Source organism: Panthera leo, chromosome E1, assembly GCF_018350215.1.
Source record: "Panthera leo isolate Ple1 chromosome E1, P.leo_Ple1_pat1.1, whole genome shotgun sequence".
Lineage (NCBI taxonomy): Eukaryota > Metazoa > Chordata > Mammalia > Carnivora > Felidae > Panthera > Panthera leo.
In genome coordinates this window covers 42,203,669-42,223,261 of record NC_056692.1, presented here as the reverse complement: position 1 = coordinate 42,223,261, position 19,593 = coordinate 42,203,669, and the positions used below count along the sequence as shown (strand labels likewise).

General features: G+C 40.1%; 1 protein-coding gene across 1 annotated transcript in view; it reads left to right on the top strand.

The window, feature by feature from the left end:
- Positions 1-993: 993 nt before the first annotated feature.
- Positions 994-19,593, top strand: part of GPATCH8 (G-patch domain containing 8) — a 101,941-nt gene continuing 83,341 nt past the window's right edge. The window contains exon 1 of the mRNA XM_042915872.1: positions 994-1,115. Within this exon, the coding sequence (XP_042771806.1) occupies positions 1,071-1,115 (45 nt within the window). The 5' untranslated portion in view covers positions 994-1,070. The remainder of the gene's footprint in view (positions 1,116-19,593) is intronic.

Below are 19,593 nucleotides of genomic sequence, written 5' to 3'. Positions count from 1 at the left end.
AGGCGCCCCGAGCTTTAGTTGATTTTGATCAACTTTGGTCTCCTTAAAAAATATTTAATCTCTTAAAAATGCCAACTCTTGGGGCACCTGGGCGGCTCACTTGGTTGAGCATCCAACTCTTGGTTTCAGCTCAGGTCATGATCTCACAGTGTCATGATCTCACAGTTCATGGGATTGAGCCTCAAATCTGGCTCCAAGATAACCGCACAGAGCCTGCTTGGGGTTCTCTCTCTGCCCCTCTCCTGCTAGCCTGCACTTTCTTTCTCTCCTTCTCTCAATATAAACAAATAAACATTAAGAAAAACAAGTCAACTCTTAACAGTTAAGGGGCCTTTAGGTCTAACTTTCCCTTCCCTTTGCTCCAAGCCTGCAGGCGCCTTGCTGTTCCTAAAGGTCAAAGGTCATTTTCGAGGTCTCTGAAATGCACTGTACCTTGTTTTATTTTTTACAGCACTCGTTAATATTTAAAATTATGTAAATATTTTACTATTTATCTGATTTTCTCCACTGGAACTTAAGTCCTATGAGAGAAGGGCTCATTCCTGTCTCGTTAGCCGCTTAATCCTCAGAGCAAACCAGGATTTGAAAGGAGCTAGTCTGGTTCCAGATCTGCGCTTTCAACCACGATATTACGTTGCTATTCAGTGAATAAAGCTGAGGATAAGCTTCTACACACACATGGAAACAAGAGGGTAAGAAAATAGATCTCACTCGTAGAAGCGAGCAGGTGGAAAACATCCGGACCCAAGCGCATTGTGCCCCCGTGACCTTTCTCTCCGGAAGCGCTTGCTGCTCTCGGGCGCGAACGCGCACGCGCGGCCGCCGGGGTCGCTCTGGGCCGCGAGAGTGGAGGGGACTTAAGGGAAGGTTCCGCCTCCAGGGCCGAAAGGCGCCTGCGCTGGAGGGGCTCCCTTCTGGACGCGACTTCTCGTTTCCTCCCTCCCTGCCTGCGCGCGCCGGGTGGGCGTGGGAGGAGGCGGGGAACTGGGGAGGCGAGCGAGGGGGCGGGTGTCGCGGGAGGGAAGGAGCGAACCCGAGAGCTTCGTCCTGAGAGGAGCGAAGGCGGCAAAATGGCGGACCGCTTCTCCCGCTTCAACGAGGACCGAGACTTTCAGGTAAACACGGGCGTCGCCGAGCATCCGGGAAGGCGCTGGCCGAGCCGGGACCTCCTCACCCCCCGCTCCCAGCTCTTTTCCTTCAGGCTCCGCTCCGGATTACGAACCGGCTCGCTCTGCTCCCGCCTCCCAATTCTTCAGGGGGCCTCCCAGCTTGAGGCGAGGCCGCGTCTGCTCTCACTTCTTATTCTCTCACCTGTTCAACTTAGGCCGCGGGTTTGCGGCTTCGGCCTGCTTGGGCGGGTTTCGGAAGCCCGACCGCCCACTGGGGTCTGTGCTCCCCTCGGGTCCGCCCGGCCTGCGGAGGCGACGGGCGGGCTCCCGGGGGGGAAAGAGGGGTGGGTTGGGAGGGCTTCGGGCGGGTGTTGCTGAGACTACCGCTTCCGAACCCCTGGGTTTTGCTCGCTCGGCTCTTCTTGGGGTCGTCCTTCGTCCATCCTCACGAGGGTGAATCCCTTTCATTGTCTGTCTTTTCATTTCTTCCCGTGGAAAAGGGTGCTTTAGTTACCAGACGCCTTCTTGGTTGGTCAAACATTGAGATTTCTCCGGGCGTGAGCGTTGTTGTTGTTGTTATTAGGCCGTTAGTTTTGCTTGGCAAACCGTAAGTTGTAGGACTGTGGTCGACGTAAGGTTGGCCCCCACCTACCTCGAAAGATTTTTTAAGAAGCGTAATGATCATGGACTTCCTAAGCGTTTGATAACTAGCGCCACAAGCTGCCTTTTTCTTTCTTTAGTTGCAAGTGTTGTAAGGAAAAATGTCCTCGTGATAGCAGGCATTATTGAGCGAAAAATAAAGGCCAAATTAGAAGAACTCGTCTTTCGGGTGTTTAAAATACCTTCCAGTTGAGCATTGTTACCGCAGAAATCTCGGCCACTAAAAGGGATTTACTAGAGATTGCCTATTTCTAGGGTAAAGTACATCCTTGGAGTCTCAAAGAAACCACTGCATTACTACCGCATATCCTGGCAACAGCAATTTGGGTCAGGGGATGAACATCAGAACTCAAGTTTTTATCCCGCTGCAGATCTTTCTCTGAATATCAACATGGGATACTCTAGATACGTTTCAGAAGGCGATTTGGAGGGTTTGAATGCCCCGAAATGATTGGGTTGGTTAATAAACAGGTAAAGCAGTTAAACCAGCACTGTTAACAGTCTAGTGCACAGAACGCTTGTGAGAAGTTTTGCAGCAGTAAGGGATCTGGGGGCTGTTAAAAAGCCTTGTAATCATGCGCCTGCTGTGTAGCTGCAGCACAGGACTGGATCTCAAGGTGTTTAAGAATATAATGCAGGGCCAGGGAAGTTGAAGCAGTTCCTGTATAACCATTTGATTCCTGAGAAAGATTGTTTTTTAGTGAGAACTATAAAACGCGTGTAGGCTGAAAGATGCGTGGGCTTTACTGGTAATTTTTAAAGAGACATGTCGTTAAACTAAAATCCTCAAGTGCTTTTTCAGAGGAGAGAATTTCAAGGTGACCTAATAAAATTGAAAATAGATAATATGGACAATTAAGTTTTGAGGGAAAATGGCTGTCAACCCCAGAAGTTCAGCAGGCTTAAACAGAGAGCATTTGCAGAGCCCTGAAAGAAGAATTTGAAAACTGGATAGCAGATTATGAGTGCTGTCACTTGAAAAAAATGAGAAAGCCTCTACCTTTCAAGTAAGAGTTCTTTCTCTTAGGCTTTGGTTGGGTTTATGTAAAACCTGGTTGCTAGTCCTTTGAGGATAGTACGTTTATTTGAAGTTTGTTTCCTGCTTGTATGTTGGAATAACCAACTCCCGCAGTATTGGGTCAGCCAGGAAAATGTTGGTTTTTAAAAATTCGGATGTCCTAATATTAAGGGTAAAATAGGGTATAGACAATTATAAGATGTTACAACTTTTGTAAATTATTGTACTACATTTCTAAAAAGCATCCATTTAAAAATACTTAAATGTAGCACCGGGGTGGCTCAGTCTGTTGTGTCTGACTGCTGATTTCTACTCAGGTCATGGTCCCAAAGTAATGGGTCCAAGCCCAGCGTCAGGCTCCATGCTGAGCGTGGAGTCTGCTTAAGATTCTTTTCTCTCCCTCTGCGCCTCTTTGCTGCTCTCTTCTTTCTCTAAAATAGAAAAAAATACATAATAAAAATACTTAAAGTAGTAATTTTCTGGATATTATGGTAAAAGGAAAAATAAAAATTGATTTTCATTAATATGGTCTTTCAATTAAAGTTACTGAGAGGAAGTGTAATAGCATGCTTCTGAATATAGTATATCTGAAACAAATTTCAGGGTTGGGTTCTTCAAAATTAAATGTGGCCTCCTTTTAAGGTTTTAAGTGATAAATGAGGTGAAGGCATTGAATACAGTTGAAAACAAATCCCAAGTAGGTTTCCAAACAAAGTGCATAGATCCTGTTGCTTTAAACAGATCTTCTTACAGCACTAGAAAATTTTCTGTGCTGTCTTCTCTGGTAAGTTCTAGATGAGTATCATTTTCTTTGCCTTTAATTTGGCAAGATAATTTAGAAGTATAAAATTACACTCTTTGCCAATTTATCATCAAGTGCAAATTTTGAAGAGTTTGTGGTATCTTGAACTGAGTATTGAGTCAGAAGTGGGTTCACTTATTTGTAAACACCTGAAGTTTAAAGGTGTTTTGTATAATACGGTGAGGAGCTTAATTAACTGTGGTATGCCACCTGGAGCACTTATGACTAGAAGGGGTAATCATTATCAGGGACATACATTTAAACATTTTCAGTAAGTTCATTTTATTTATTAATTTTTGTTTTTTAAAAGCTTATTTATTTTGAGAGAGTCAGAGAGAGTGTGCATGAGTAAGCAGGTGAGGGGCAGAGAGAGAGGGAGAGAGAGAATCCCAAGCAGGCTCTACGCTGATGGGGGCAGGGGGAGGCTTGAACCCACGAACTGTGAGATGACCTGAGCTAAAATCCAGAGTCTGGTGCTTAACTGACTGAGCCACCCAGGTGCCCCTCGATAACTTCATTTTAATAATAAACAGGTATTACTCTACAGGCTTTATGTGTATTATTAGCTAATAATCTTCACAATAACCCTATGAGGTAGGTACTATTAACGCCCATTTTCAAATGAAGCAGTTAAGGCATAGAGAATTAAATAGCTGGCCAACCACATACAGTGGATAAATGGCAGAGCCTAGATTCACACTCTGGCTCTTAGACTCTTGAACCTGTGCTCATAATCATTGTGTTTACTGGTAATTACGTATTTTCTGTATCTGTAATTGAGTCATCAAATATGGAGGATAAACTTCTAGGTCACAAAGAGTAAGTGAGCTTTTAGAGAGATTACACAAGTACTTTTTACTGTGTTCTCTTTTGTCCAGATCTGTTTCTTGGTCTCTCAAGGACTTCTAAGGAGACTTCTGACAGTGATGAGTTATACTCTCCTAGAGGATATATTAACTTAGTTTAGGCATTCTTTTGTGTAGTTTTTTTAAGTGATATTTTTTAATCTTTGGAAATCTTTGTGATTTAGGCTGATGTATTTATTTTTTTTTATGTTAAGTTTTGACTACTGCTTTAAGAATCTGACCTCAATTTCTGAATGAGACATGACTTCTGCCTACACTTACCAGGTTAAGGCATATTTGTTCACAGTTTGAAATGTTAACACAAACTAATTGAAAATATATAGTATAATTTAAGATATAGATGTATTCAGTACTTTGAATTACAGGTTCTCTAAAGAAAGTTTTGTTTGTACAGTGATGTGCAACCATAAGGCGTTAAGATCTGCTCAACATTTAGTGGTTGTGCAGCTATTAATGGTGACACTGCTGAATGCTATGAGGAAATACGTTCTTTAGTTTGTGTTCTTGCAGAGGACTGGTGATTTAAAGTAGCCTCTTGTTACTTTTTGTTCTAAATATATTCTGCGTTAGATTTCTTTTTTTTTTAAAAAATCATTTAATGTTTATTATTGAGAGACAGAGACAGAGCATGAGCAAGGGAGGGGCAGAGAGAGAGAGAGAGAGAGAGAGAGAGAGAGAATGAATCTGAAGCAGGCTCCAGGCTCTGAGCTGTCAGCACAGAGCCCGACACGGGGCTCGAACTCACAAACTGCGAGATCATGACCTGAGCCGAAGTTGGACACTTAACCGACTGCACCACCCAGGTGTCCCTCTGTATTAGGTTTCTAGTGAAAAGGAGCTATGATAATAGATAGTTGAGTAATAAAAGAATGAGAGAAATATCTTAAAGTTCATAGTAGAAATAAAATTACCCAAGGATTTTCTATAATCTATGTAAGTAATCATAGTGGTAAATAGCAATAAATCACGTATTACTTTTATGTAGCATGTTTGTAGGATTCTTCTAGGTGTTTCACATGATACCAGGATGTGGCCTTCACTTAATTCTGAAGTTGACCATTAAGTGAGGAGGTTAAAGTTTTAAAGTACTTAGGGCACGGAAGCATGTAAGTATATTTTCTGTGGTGGTGTCTTGTAAAAAAGTTTGCATTCTAATGCAGATATGACAGAGACATGGGCAAGTGTTCTAATCTCTGTTTTCTAGGTCTCCCATCATCTGGAAGAGATGCCACTAGCTATGAGAATGAATGTCTGCTTTGCTTGGGATACTGAAACTTATGCAAAATTATTACTGTTCCCTTTCTCAACATATTATGATAGGTGGAAAGGATTGGAACCAAGGCTGTACCAGTTTCAGAATACTGATGATAAATTGGCATGGTTATTAGCAAATGAAAAATTATTGGTTAGTATATTCTCAGGGGATCAAGAATTACCATGTCAGGTCAGCTTAAGGGAAAGCTCTCTGGTGGTGATTTGAAGGATACAGGGTATATATTCAAGATAAAAGGTATTTGAAAAGGGATATTTTAAGGAAAAAAAAAATCACAGAGAAAGACATTTAAGAGTTTCATTGAAGGGAGAATGGGTTTGACAAGAATTGTGATCACAGGGTTTTGTGTGATGGTATGCTTATTTGTTTTAAAAGTAGGCATGGGAGACGAAGAAACAGATCTAGAGGAATATAGTATCAGGCTGATGATTCACAGGGCTGTTCTAATACCATGAACATAGAAAAACAGGTGTGTTGTGTTCTTTTATCCTATACATATCACACAGTTCTCATTAGCGTACTACAGAGGGATTCTTTTATCATGTTTTATCAAGTCTTTATGATAAATTATATAACCAGGGTGCTTGGTGGCTCAGTCAGTTAAGCATCTGACTCTTGATTTCAGCTCAGGTCGTGATCTCAAGGTTCCTAGGTTCCAGCCCACTGACGGCGCAGAGCCTGTTTGGAATTCTCTCTCTGCTCCTCCCCTGCTCGTGTGTGCACGCTCACTCTCTCCCAAAATAAACTTTAAAAAGTACTATGAATTACATAACCAGAACTAAAAACTGTGACTTAAAAATTTTTAAAGATCTATATCATTAATTATCCTGATTCTGCTGCTTTGTAGCTGAGACACATTTCTATGTCCTTTCCATCTGTTGTTTGGGTACATGATAAAATGAGAAAAAGGACAGTGTTTTCCTGGCAAGATTTCCATTTTCTGGGGCACCTGGCTGACTCATTTGGTGGAGCATGCAACTCTTGATCTCGGTGGTGACTTCAAGCCCCACGTTGAGCGTGGAGTCTGGTTAAAAAAAGAAAAAGAATAGAAGTTCATGAGATCTTGAATTATGTATTTGAAACCCATGTAGAGATTTCATCTTTTTTCTTATGACTTGATAAATTTCTAATATTTTATTAGTGAAAATGGGTTCCAACTTGAGGTTGACATCCTGTTCTTGAATTCTATTAAAATTCCTTCCCTGAAAACTGCTTGGTACTTTTGCTTGTGTGTCTGGCATTATATCTCTTTTTCATATTAGCATTGCCATTTAGCATTAAGCGAAAGCTGACTCATGTTTAATTACCAGAGGAATTACAAATGAGCACCACAAATACTGAAAGAAGTCATTGATTTGATATTGCAGCAAATACCAGAAGATGTTGTAATGATTTTCCAGTTATAAAAAGTGAATTGTCTGTTTAACTGTAGAAGTCTAACCGAATGTGCTTAATGCATTGTATTAGTCAATGCAAAAGTTTAAATATATCCAGCTGAAAGAATGTATTGTCATGCTTATACTAAATGATTTCTTTGGGATTTAACAGATGCATTTGGTATCTTATACTTAATATAGGAATTTATGGAAGGAAAAGCAGCTAAAGTTGCTTTGGCATTGTACATAGGTTATAGCATGTATTATTTTATTTATTTTTTTATTAAAAAATTTTTTTTAGTTATGTATTTTGAGAGAGCACAAGAGCTTGATCCGGGGAGAGGCAGGGAGAGGGGGAGAAGAAGAACCCCAAGCAGTCACCACAGAGCCTCATGCGGGGCTTGAACTCATGAACTGTGAGATCATGACTTGAGCCAGTTAAGAGTCTTGACGCTTAACTGACTGAGCCACCCAGGTGCCCCTAGCACCTAACATTTTAGTAAGTGCCATAGATAGTAATTTAAAACTAGGGCCAAAATAGTAGTTTTCTGTTATTTGCCTTAATTTTTTTAAATATTTATTTTGAGAGAAAGAGGTAGAGAGAGAGAGGAAGAGAATCTCAAGCAGGCTCGACAGTCAGTGCAGGGCTGATGCAGGGCTGGATCTCATGAGCCAGGAGATCATGACTTTAGCCGAAATTAAGCAGCCATCCAGGCATCCCTGCTTAATTTTTATTTTTACCAACAGTGTTGAGGTAAGACATAGGAGGTAAGACATATCTTGAGTTGTGTGTCTTCGTAATATTAATTTGGTCTCATCTCAGGGTGCGTGGGTGGCTCAGTTGGTTGAGAGTCCCACTTTGGCTCATGTCATGATCTCACGGTCTGTGAGTTTGAGTCCTGCGTCGGGCTCTGTGCTGACAGCTCAGGGCCTGGAGCCTGCTTCGGATTCTGTGTCTCCCTCTCTCTCTGCCCCTCCCCCACTCATGCTCTGTCTCTCTCTGTCTCAAAAATAAATAAACGTTAAAAAAAATAAAAAAAAATAATTTGGTCTCATCTCATGAAATTCCAATTATTTATCATCCTTCTCTGACAATTACATTGATTTCAAAGAGGAATTTGAATTTTCTGTCTGTTTTATGGAATTGAAATACAAAATAGCTCTTCAGATTTAAAGTTGTAATAGAAAACATCATTGATCATGTTTTGTGACTATTTTATTTTTTTTAATGTTTATGTACTCTTGAGAGAGAGACAGCATGAGGGGTGGGCAGACACACACACACACACACACACACACACACACACACGCACAGAATCTGAAGCAGGTTCTAGACTCTGAACTGTCAGCACAGAGCCTGAAGGCACTTCAACTCTGGAACAGCAAGATCATGACCTGGGCAGAAGTCGGACGATTAACTGACTGAGCCACCCAGGCGCCCCTTGTGACTGCTATTTTAAATAATGATCATTGGAGAAATCAGTACTCCTGTGTTTTGTTTTGGGTAACCTTTTTCCAGTGTTGATTAGGGAGGAGAGGCTTACTTTTTCACCCATTTTGTAGGTAGTACTGATCAAAAATCAAGAAATTAATTTGATGTTTTAGATCTGGACTATACAAGAAGCTAAAGTTGATGCTTACGGGGACAACTGGATGGCTCAGTCGGTTAAGTGACTGACTTCGGTTCAGGTCATGATCTCACGGTTCGTGGGTTCGAGCCCCATATCAGTCTCTGTGCTGACAGCTCAGAGCCTGGAGCCTGCTTCGGATTCTGTGTCTCTCTCTCTCAAAAATAAACATTAAAAAAATTTAAAGCTTATGCTTGTAGATTATATGCTGTAGTGTCGGTAATTTCCCTTGTTATGAGTAAACCTAGAAGTAAAATTATGAGATATCTTAAAAGGAGCAAGAGTGGTTGAAAATTTAATTGGTTTAATAACTACTTTAGGGTATCTACACAAGAGATACCGAGAGGTATGTTTACCTTCAGAATATTTTCTAGTATATACTTGTTTTTAAGAAGGTTGTTAATAAAATAATATTTGAATAGTGGCTGTGCTAAAGAGTATGTGTATATTTGTGGAAGAAGCTTTGTTAATAAGTGGTGGTTTTCAAGGAACTTTTGTTCCAGATTGAGAGATAATAAAGAAAATAATATTTACTACTCATAAGACCAGCATGATTATCAGATGAATAGTATACTAAATAAATACAAAACTCAAAGTAAATGACAGAACCCTTAAAGTGGGATAGTTGGGCATGCCTTTATGAAGAAATTAGCATTTAAGCTATATCTTGAAAGATAGGATTGCATCTTTGCAACGAAAAGAATGGGAGGGATTCAGTTGGAGAAAACAGCCAGGGCAAAAGTTTGGAAGTGGAATAAGCAGAATTGGTGTGGGGGGGGGGGGGGCAAAAGTTTGGAAGTGGAATAAGCAGAATTGGTGTGTGTGTGGGGGGGGGGGGTTTGTTTTTCTTTCTGTTTTCACAATGATAAAACTATTGAGCATAGGGGAAAAAAGTAAAAGCTAAGGCTACAACAGCAAGTTTTATTTTAATGTTCTATGCTGGAATATTCTACCTATTTAAGATGTTTAAATGGGGGATAGACATCGAAACAGTTTTTCTTATTTGAAGATTAATTCAGTTACAATGGTGTTAGATGTGCTATACATACAGTTAAAGCTGTGATAACCAGTCTCCATTAACCAGAGTTAATGTGGGGGGGGGGCAAGAGAGGGGTTATAATGACTGATTTTAAGCTTAGTAGGGGGATAAGTAAGGACTTTTGGGGTGGAGGGAAAAGTTGGATCAATGGATTATAAACTGATGGGATTTAAAAATTGTTGGAGAGATGGGAGGTGGGTGGAGGATGGGGAAAATATAAAAAGCATTAAGAATATACTTACCCTGATGAGCACTGAGTAATGTATAGACTTGTTGAATCCTTGTACACCTGAAACGAATATAACATATGTTAATTACACTTTAACAAAACAAAAAAGAATTTTTGGAGTAGAGGTACTGGAGTGAATGAGTGGGAAAGACAGAACTTTGTGGTTGGGAGAGCACAGTGTTTGAAATAGAGATTATGGAAGGGTTGAGATTATTGGTAATGACTGGGAGAATGAAATGGCTAAAGTAGTTTGGAGGACAAGATCATAGGAAACGAAGTTAGGGAAGTAAGACACCAGAGTTTTGTAAAATCATCTAACCTGGATGTTAGAATGGTAATATTGTGCAGTTATATACTGCATGGTTTAATAAGTGCCCTCATACACACTCTTATGTAATTCTTTTGGCAACTCAGGTAGATTAGGTAGAAATTGTTTTGGAGATGATGAAACAGAGGCCCAGATATTTTAAGTATTTTGCCTAATACAGAGCTGGATTTTGAACTTTAATCTTCTGATTCTTTTGGTAGTATTCTTTCTGCTGTGTTATATAGATTGGCCACTTTTTGAGACGAGTGTTGGTATTGTCTACGGTACACAAAGCATTGTTTTGGTTTTTTTTTAACTATCTTTTTAATGTTTATTTTTGAGAGAGACTGAGACAGAATGCGAGTGGGTTAGGTAGGGGCAGAGAGAAAGGGAGATACAGAATCAGAAGCAGGCTCCAGGCTCCTAGCTGTCGGCACAGAGCCCGACGTGGGGCTCAAACTCACGAGGTGTGAGATCATGACCTGAGCCAAAGTTGGATGCTCAACTGACAGAGCCACCCAGGTGCACCAGCATTGTTTCTTTTTAATACAAGGTAGCATTTTCTACCAGTTAACTGGTAGGAAATAGTTGGTATGTTTATCATTAAATATTATATTTTTTTTCTGGAAACATCTTGGTGTTATAGATTTAATTTGGTTATTTATGACTTCTTGCTGGCCTATTCACTGTGTATATAGGTCTACCAGACAGTTCCATTTCCCAAACATTTATTGAGTGACTATGTGTTAGCATCATAAAGAATAAGAAACGAGATTAAGAAGAATAGATGGGGAAAGAGAATGGTACTTTTACTGGATACTGTCAAATTAGGGTACTATAAACTTATCCTTGACCACTACACCATCAAAAGTTGACTGCTGTGATATCTAGTGATGGTACTATCAGCTGCTATTTGTTGGGTACTTATTACATTCCAGGCCCTGGGCCAAGGCATTTTAGAGATATTTATGTAATCTTAAGTAACCTTTTAAACCAGGTGGTGGTATCTCTATCTTTTTACAGGTGAGAGAACTGAGGATCAGAGAAATCGAGACCATATAGTTAGAAAACTCAAATTTGAACCTTGAATGCTCCTAAGCTACAGTTTTTTTCTCTTGTTTCTGATTTCTCAAGTATCTGATTCAAACTCACTAACTTATGTTTTAAGACTCTTTTTTTTTTTTAATTTTAACATTTAAAAAAAGTTTTTGTTTATTTTGAGAGAGAGAGAGGGAGAGAGAGAATCCCAAACAGTGTAGAGCCAGATGTGGGGCTTGAATTTAGAAACCTTGAGATTATGACCTGAGCCAAAATCAAGAGTTGGACACTTGGGGCATCTGGGTGACAAGGTTGGTTAAGTGTCCGACTCTTGATATCAGTTCAGGTCATGATCTCACGGTACTGAGGATTTAGCCCCATGTCGGGCTCTGTGCTGACAGTACAGAGCCTGGAGCCACCCAGGTGCCCCAGGTGTATATCTTCTTTTCCCTTCTTTGTCCTGCCATCCTACAGTTTCTGTTGTTATCTGGACATGCTAGGCTCTTTTATTATTCTTGTTTTTGCATATACTCTAACCTGCCTGGAATTCCTACTGCTGTACTCAATTTTTTACTCAATTTTGGTGTCACCTCTGACATATTCCTTAGGCAGAGTTAGTTACTCCATTTTCTGTGCTCCCACAACACTTTCGTAATATTTCAGTATTACATTTACTTGTAATAGTAGCAGCTAACAGTATACAGTGCTTCCTCTGTTGTGTGCACCATTATCTCATGTAATCTCCCACTAATGCAGGTCCTATTACCCCCATTTTATAGTGAAAAACTTAGCCAGATCTCATGGCTGGCAAGTTGAAGAGGTAGCTTTCGAACCAGTCGCAGCCTTTAATCACTGTGCTTTTATCTCTCCTGCTGTATACTTCTTATGATTTATCTTATCATACCAGACTTAGAATTCCTTGGGGCGCCTGGGTGGCTCAGTCGGTTGGGCATCGGACTTGGGCTCAGGTCATGATCTCGTGGTCCGTGAGTTCGAGCCCCATGTCAGGTTCTGTGCTGACAGCTCAGAGCCTGGAGCCTGCTTCAGATTCTGTGTCTCCCTCTCTCGGCCCCTCCCCCACTCATGCTCTATCTCTCTCTGTCTCTCAAAAATAAACGTTAAAAAAGAATTTCTTGAATGCAAAGTCTTTGTTTTATTCATTTTTCTAGCATTGAGCCAGGGTATGGCACCTAAAAGTTGCTCAGATATTTGAATTAATGGTTAAGTAAAGTCAGGTATGTTAAGGAGAGGCTTAGTCTGAGAAGAATGTAGACTTGGGGACTCAGCTTCCTGCTGTGCTGTGGATTATCTAGGTTGAACTGTTATTTTCTGTGATATCTTATAGAGCCAGTTGAGGGATATTTCAGGTATGGAGGCTGTATTATGGTCATTTATAGTTTCACTTTATTACATATTGTATATAACCACACCAATCATCTTTTAATTGTGAGTTTCCTTTTCTGTGACACATCGTACATATACTTGTTTTTCTGTGGACTAGGGCAGAAATTCTTTCAAACTTCTGAAAAGAGCTATCATACCAGCCAGTGGTAAAAGAAATAATATATGTTACTGTGGGTCCCAGATGAATTGTTTAACTATTGTCTCCCTATCTTTTTGAATGCCTCAAGAATTGTTTGTTGTATTTTCATGCATTTCTGAAAAACCCCTATGGGTTTGTTTTTTTTTTTTAAGTTGGTAATTTTTCTGTGTTGTGCTTTTTTTTTTTTTGGAAACCATTTCTTTCTCGTTCTAGTTGAATTATCCAGAAAATTTGATATGTCAAACAGGTGTGCATGTATTTTTAGACTAGTATGTGATATGCTCATACCCTTGACCCAGTGTAATATGTTTTCAAGTTCTTAGTTGTTTGCTGAGATTGCTAGCCAATTAGCTTTCCTACCAATTTATGTAGAATTAAGTTTAATAAATGAATTTTTCTCTGGGTATTGACTGGTCTCAAGAGTGCTTTAAAATAATTATAATTTTGTTCCTCTTTAAACCTCACAATCTATGTAGTAATGCTATAGTGTAATAATGTGGATTTTACAGCTGAGGAAACCAGCCTAGGCCTGGACAGAGGTTTAGTAATATGTCCAAGGTGATACAGCTAGCAGATGGTTGTGATTTGATTTCTGGTGTCTCTGATATCAGACAGAGATCTTTGGTTTTATAATTGCATACTGGAAGCCATTGTACATTAGACAGTATGATTATGAAAACAATACTAAAGAATTGGGGGTTTTGAGGAGTTGACCACAATGATGTTTCTGTCGACTAAGGGGAAATAAACTTTAAGTATACTAATAAAATGATACAATAATTCCCTAGAATGTTCATTTCCTTTTGGATAGGGTTTTTCCTCCTAAGACATTTTTATTCTGAATTGTTTAGGATAATATTAGAGTTAGTTTTTTTGGAATGAATAGAGAGGGGGATGGGGATGATGTCTCTTATTTATTTGGTGACAGAGGAGGACTGGTTGTGTTCATAGATGGAATATGAAGCTATCCTGTATGGCTCTGTCTGCTAAACATACCATTTTTTGTCCATGGTAGGTAAAATCAGCATCATTATGTGTTTTGAAATTAGAAGGTCCAAATTATGAACAAGTATGTTGCTTGAGTTGTAAGGTCGGGCTATGATTAATATTTCCTCTTAGTGACATTAGATTATCTCTAAGAGAATAATAAGTACAGTACAACAGATAAGTTTTGCTTGGGGATATTTGAAGCAGAGAGAGACAGGAATGTCTATAATATGCAGCCTAATAACCAGAGCCAGGTGCTAAAAGATAGGGCTAGCATTGAGTGGTAGAATATACTGCTAAAGATAAAACTACTTTAAACTTGGCTCATACCTAGTTTAGGGAAAAGTCAGACAGGATTTAAAACTTTAGTTTGCATAATCCTTGTGTTAAATAATTGATTCATCAGAGATCTTGGATCCAGTGACTTTGACTATGAGTAATATTTTTTCATTAGTTTTTTTTGGGAAATTGTGTTAAATTTTAATAGTCATTGTCAGATGGAAGAGAATATCACCTCTTTATGTCTGAAATGTTGTGTTTTGTTATTTGAGATTGTGATGTTTATTGTGATGTAAACAATTTTTTTAATGTTTATTTTTTGAGAGAGACAGCAAGCGTGAGCACGCATGAGTGGGGGAAGGGCAGAGAGAGAGGGAGAGAGAGGGTCCAAAGCAGACTCCATGCTGACAGCAGAGAGCCTGATGTGGAGCTCGAACCCATAGAACCATGGGATCATGACCTGAGCCGAAGTTGGATACTTAACCAACTGAGCCACCCAGGTGCCCCTGTTTGTTGTGATTTTTAAAGAATTGTCCTGATAATTTCCTCTTCTCTAGTTTTAATTTTCCCTATGGGATTGTATAAATTCCAAAATAGCACTGGTTAGCAAATAACAAGTTTCCACTTATATGGATAAATTTAGGGCAGTCCCTGCCTCTATTTATATTTAAATGATCATCACAGCTAAATTTGTAATAGAGAAGTTTCCACATTTGTCCTGTGCTTGGAAGCAGAATCCTTGACCTATAAGGAACTAGAGCTACTGTGTATTTTAATGACCTGCAAGTCAGCCAGGTTCTATTCATTTATTATTAGATCTACCACAAGTTGAAGCTTTTTTTTTTTTAATTTTTTTTTTTTTTTTTTAATTTATTTTTGGGACAGAGAGAGACAGAGCATGAACGGGGGAGGGGCAGAGAGAGAGGGAGACACAGAATCGGAAGCAAGCTCCAGGCTCCGAGCCATCAGCCCAGAGCCTGACGCGGGGCTCGAACTCACGGACCGCGAGATCATGACCTGGCTGAAGTCGGACGCTTAACCGACTGCGCCACCCAGGCGCCCCTTTAATTTTTTTTTTTTTTTTTTTTTTAACATTTATTTATTTTTGGGACAGAGAGAGACAGAGCATGAATGGGGGAGGGGCAGAGAGAGAGGGAGACACAGAATCAGAAGTAGGCTCCAAGCTCCCAGCCATCAGCCCAGAGCCCGACGTGGGGCTCGAACTCACGAACGGTGAGATCGTGACCTGAGCTGAAGTCGGACGCTTAACCGACTGAGCCACCCAGGCGCCCCTGAAGCTTTTTTTTTGAGAGAGAGGCAGTTGAAGGAAAGTCTGTTGGGTATATGTATACATCTGTGTACATTTTAACATCTTTTTTTTCTTTAAAGTGAAATTGCTTCTGAGGTGCTGGGGTGGCCTGTGTCTCCCTCTCTTTCTCTGCACCTATCCCTCTTGCACTGTCTCTCTGAAAAATAAACATTAAATTTTTTAAAATTTTTTAAATTTATTTTTTTAAATGTTTATTTTTGAGACAGGGAGAGACAGAACATGAGTGGTGGAGGGTCAGAGAGAGAGGGAGACACAGAATCTGAAGCAGGCTCCAGGCTCTGAGCTGTCAGCACAGAGCCCAACGCGGGGCTCGAACTCACAAACTGCGAGATCATGACCTGAGCCGAAGTCCAGCACTCAACCGACTGAGCCCCCAGGCGCCCCTAAAAATTTTTTTAAAAAGTGAAATTGCTTCTAGTCCGATCCTTTTGAACTTAAATTTCTTTTCTTTATTTAAGATTTTATTTTTAAGTAATCTCTACACTCAACGTGGGGCTTGAACCCACAACCCTGAGACCAAAAGTCGCATGCTCTACTGACTGAGCCAGCCAGGCACCCCTGTACTTAAATTTCTTATCACCATAAATGAAAAACTATATTTCAACTACGAAAGCACATAATACGTAGAAAGGAAGAGTTGATTTAGGCATTGTGGAGTAAGTGTTTCAAGCAGTCATTAAAAGTAAATTTTAGGGGGGCGCCTGGGTGGCTCAGTTGGTTGAGCATCCGACTTCGGCTCAGGTCACGCTCTCATGGTTTATGAGTTCGAGCCCCCACATGAGGCTCTCTGTTGTCAGCACAGAGCCCACTTTGGATCCTTTGTCCCCCTCTCTCTGCACCTCCCCTGCTCATGCTCTCTCTTGAAAAAGCAAACATTAAAAAAAAAAAAGAAAGAAAGTAAATTTTAGGAATACTGTAACATAGTGATCTGTGATTTTTCACTAGGATAGATATGTTGTGGTTTATGTCTTTTGTCCTGGCATATTTAGTCTCAACACTCCTTTTTACTCTCAAAGTGCCCTGGTTTGCCTGATAACATTTTGTGATCATCTTAATTCTGATGGGGTTTGAGAAGTCTAAAGGAGATTTTTGAAAGTAGGGTAAAGCAGAAGAAATACTTCTCTTAAAATCCCTGTTGAGGCCTTCACATAATCAAAGGCCATATTGACTATTTTTGGAAAGAATGATTTTTTTTTTTTTTTTAAGTTTATTTTTGAGAGAGAGAGAGCATGAGCACAAGTGGGAGAAGGGCAGAAGGAGAGGGAGGAGGAGAGAGAATCCCAAGCAGGCTCTGCACTGTCAGCACAGAGGCCATTGCGGGCCTCAAATTCACAAACTGTGAGATCATGACCTGAGCTGATGTCAGAGTTGGGTGCCTGGGTGGCTCAGTTGGTTAAGCCCCAACTTCAGTTCAGGTCATTATCTTGGGGTTCGTTTGAGCCACATGTTGGGCTCTCTGCTGACAGCTTAGAGCCTGGAGCCTACATCAGAATTTGTGTGTGTGTGTGTGTGTGTGTGTGTGTGTGTGTGTCTCTCTCTCTCTCTCTCTCTGCCCTTCCCCTGCTTGAACCCTCTCTCTCTCTCTCAAAAATAAATAGAAACATTAAAAAAAAAACGTTAAAAAGTCGGATGGTTAACCAACTGAGCCACCCAGGTGCCCCTCTTTTTCTTTTTTGCTTTTGCTTTTCTTTGCTTTTTTTTTTTTAAACGTAAACTCTACCCCTAACATGGGGCTTGAACTCAAGACCCTGAGAACAAGAGTTGCATGCTGATGGGATGCCTGGGTGGCTCAGTTGATTAAGCCTCTGACTTTTTTTTTTTTAATATTTATTTATTTTGAGAGAAAGAGAGTACAAGCTGGGGGAGGGGCAGACAGAGAGGAAGAGAATATCCCAGCAGGCTCTGCACTGCCAGCCCAGAGCCCGGTGTGGGGCTCATGAACCATGAGATATGTGACCTGAGCCGAAATCAAGAGTCATACTCTTAACTGACTGAGCCACCCAGGTGCCCCAAGCCTCCATCAACTCTTCATCTCATCTCTGGTCTTAATCTCAAGGTTGTGAATTAAAGCTCTGTGTTGGGCTCCGTGCTGGAGTGAAGCCTACTTAAAAAAAAAGTCTAAGTCTTAAGTTCATCAAGATGACTTGAAAAAAAATTGAGGGGGTGGGGGGTGGGAGGGAGGGGACGGTGGGTGATGGGTATTGAGGAGGGCACCTTTTGGGATGAACACTGGGTGTTGTATGGAAACCAATTTGACAATAAACTTCATATATTGAAAAAAAAAATTGGGCACGAACAGGGAAAGAAGCAAGAAATAAAATATTTATTACTGTTATCATAATCATCACCACCACCGTTACTATTATTACTATATATTTAAACCCTTGGGGGGGGGTTTAAAGTCAATTTTATATTCCTTCCTCTCCCCCCCCCCCTTTTTTTGCTTTTCTAGTACAACATTTAAAAGGGACAAATGGATTCAAAGTGAAAAGTAAACCACTTAATTTTCTCAAAGACAAACACTATTTCCAATTACACGTGGGTTCTTTTAGACATACATAATACGTATACATACAGGCATTCTCCACTCTTCTCCTTCCCCAAAGGGTAGCATGTAAACACATCTTTCGGCACTTTGATGTTGTTTTTCTCTTAATGCTAATATGCTGAGATTATTGCATAACTAAAAGGTTTTTGTTTTTTAAGCAAGGTTTTTTTTTTTTTATGTTTATTTTTGAGAGAAAGCGAGAGCAAGGGGGAGGGGCAGAGAGAGAGGGAGACAGAATCCAAAGTGGACTCTGTGCCAACAGCAGAGAGCCTGATGTGGGGCTAGAACTTATGAACCGCGAGATCATAAAATCTGAGCCGAAGTTGGATGCTTAACCGAGTGAGCCACCCAGGTGCCCCTATTTTGAGCATTAAGTTTTATTTACTTTTAAAAAATGTTTATTTTTGAGAGCGAGAGGGAGAAAGAGCGCATGCGTGAGTGAGGGGCATAGAGTGGGACAAAGGATCCTAAGCAGGCTCTGTGCTGACGGTAGTGAGCCTGATATGGGGCTGGAACTCTCAAACCAGAGATCATGATCTGAGCTGAAGTTCGATGCTTAACCTGACTGAGCCATCCAGGCATCCCAAGCATTAAGTTTTAAATTTATGGAATAGTTGTAAATATAGAGTTTTGGATTACTACTCACCCAGCTTCCCCTACTACAATAGTTGCACAGTAACCATAATATAATTATCAAAACTAGAAAATTAACATTGGTACAGTAATATTAACTAAACCACAGTCCTTATTTGAATTTTACCACTTTTATCCACTAATGTTCTTTTTCTGTTGCAGGATCCCACCCAGGAATTTGAATTGATTGCATTTAGTTTTTCTTCATCTCCTCTAATCTGTAACATTTCCTCAGTCTTTTCCATGTCTTTTGTGATAGGAAGCAGGTTTTGACTAACTGTTCTCTTTATGGAATATTGTTTCAGAATTATGGAGTCAAGGTTGTTTATTTTTAATCTTTTGAGTTTTGTATAGTATAATACATTGGCAGAAACATGGGACTAAGAAGATGCATATCACTAGGTTGCACACCTGAAACTAATGTAACATTGTGTTTCAACTATACTCAAATAAAAATAAAACAAAATTACATTTATGCCTACCATCTACTCCCCCACCCCCAAAGAATCAGAAGCCTTTAAGAATTAAGGACAATCTGTGTGTCAGTTTTCTTATTTGTGAGATAGGGATGATTAAAAAAAAAAAAATCACCTAGGGTTGCTTGGGTGGCTCAGTCCGTAGAGCTTACAACTGTCTTCTTTGTTTTTGTTTTTTTATTTTTTATTTCTTTAGTAGGCTTCATGGCTAAGCGTCTGACTCTTGATTTTGGCTCAGGTCATGATTTCATGGTTCACGAGATGAAGCCTCTCCCCCACTTGTGCACATACTCGCATGTTCTTTATCTGTCTCTCTGTCAAAATAAATAAACATTTTTTTAATCCCCTAAATTCAACTGATTGCCAAATCCTGTGCTATCTAATAAGTTTGTTGCGATAAGGTTTCTGAAGATATTTTATAAAACTAAAAGAACCTACACATGTCTATGTAT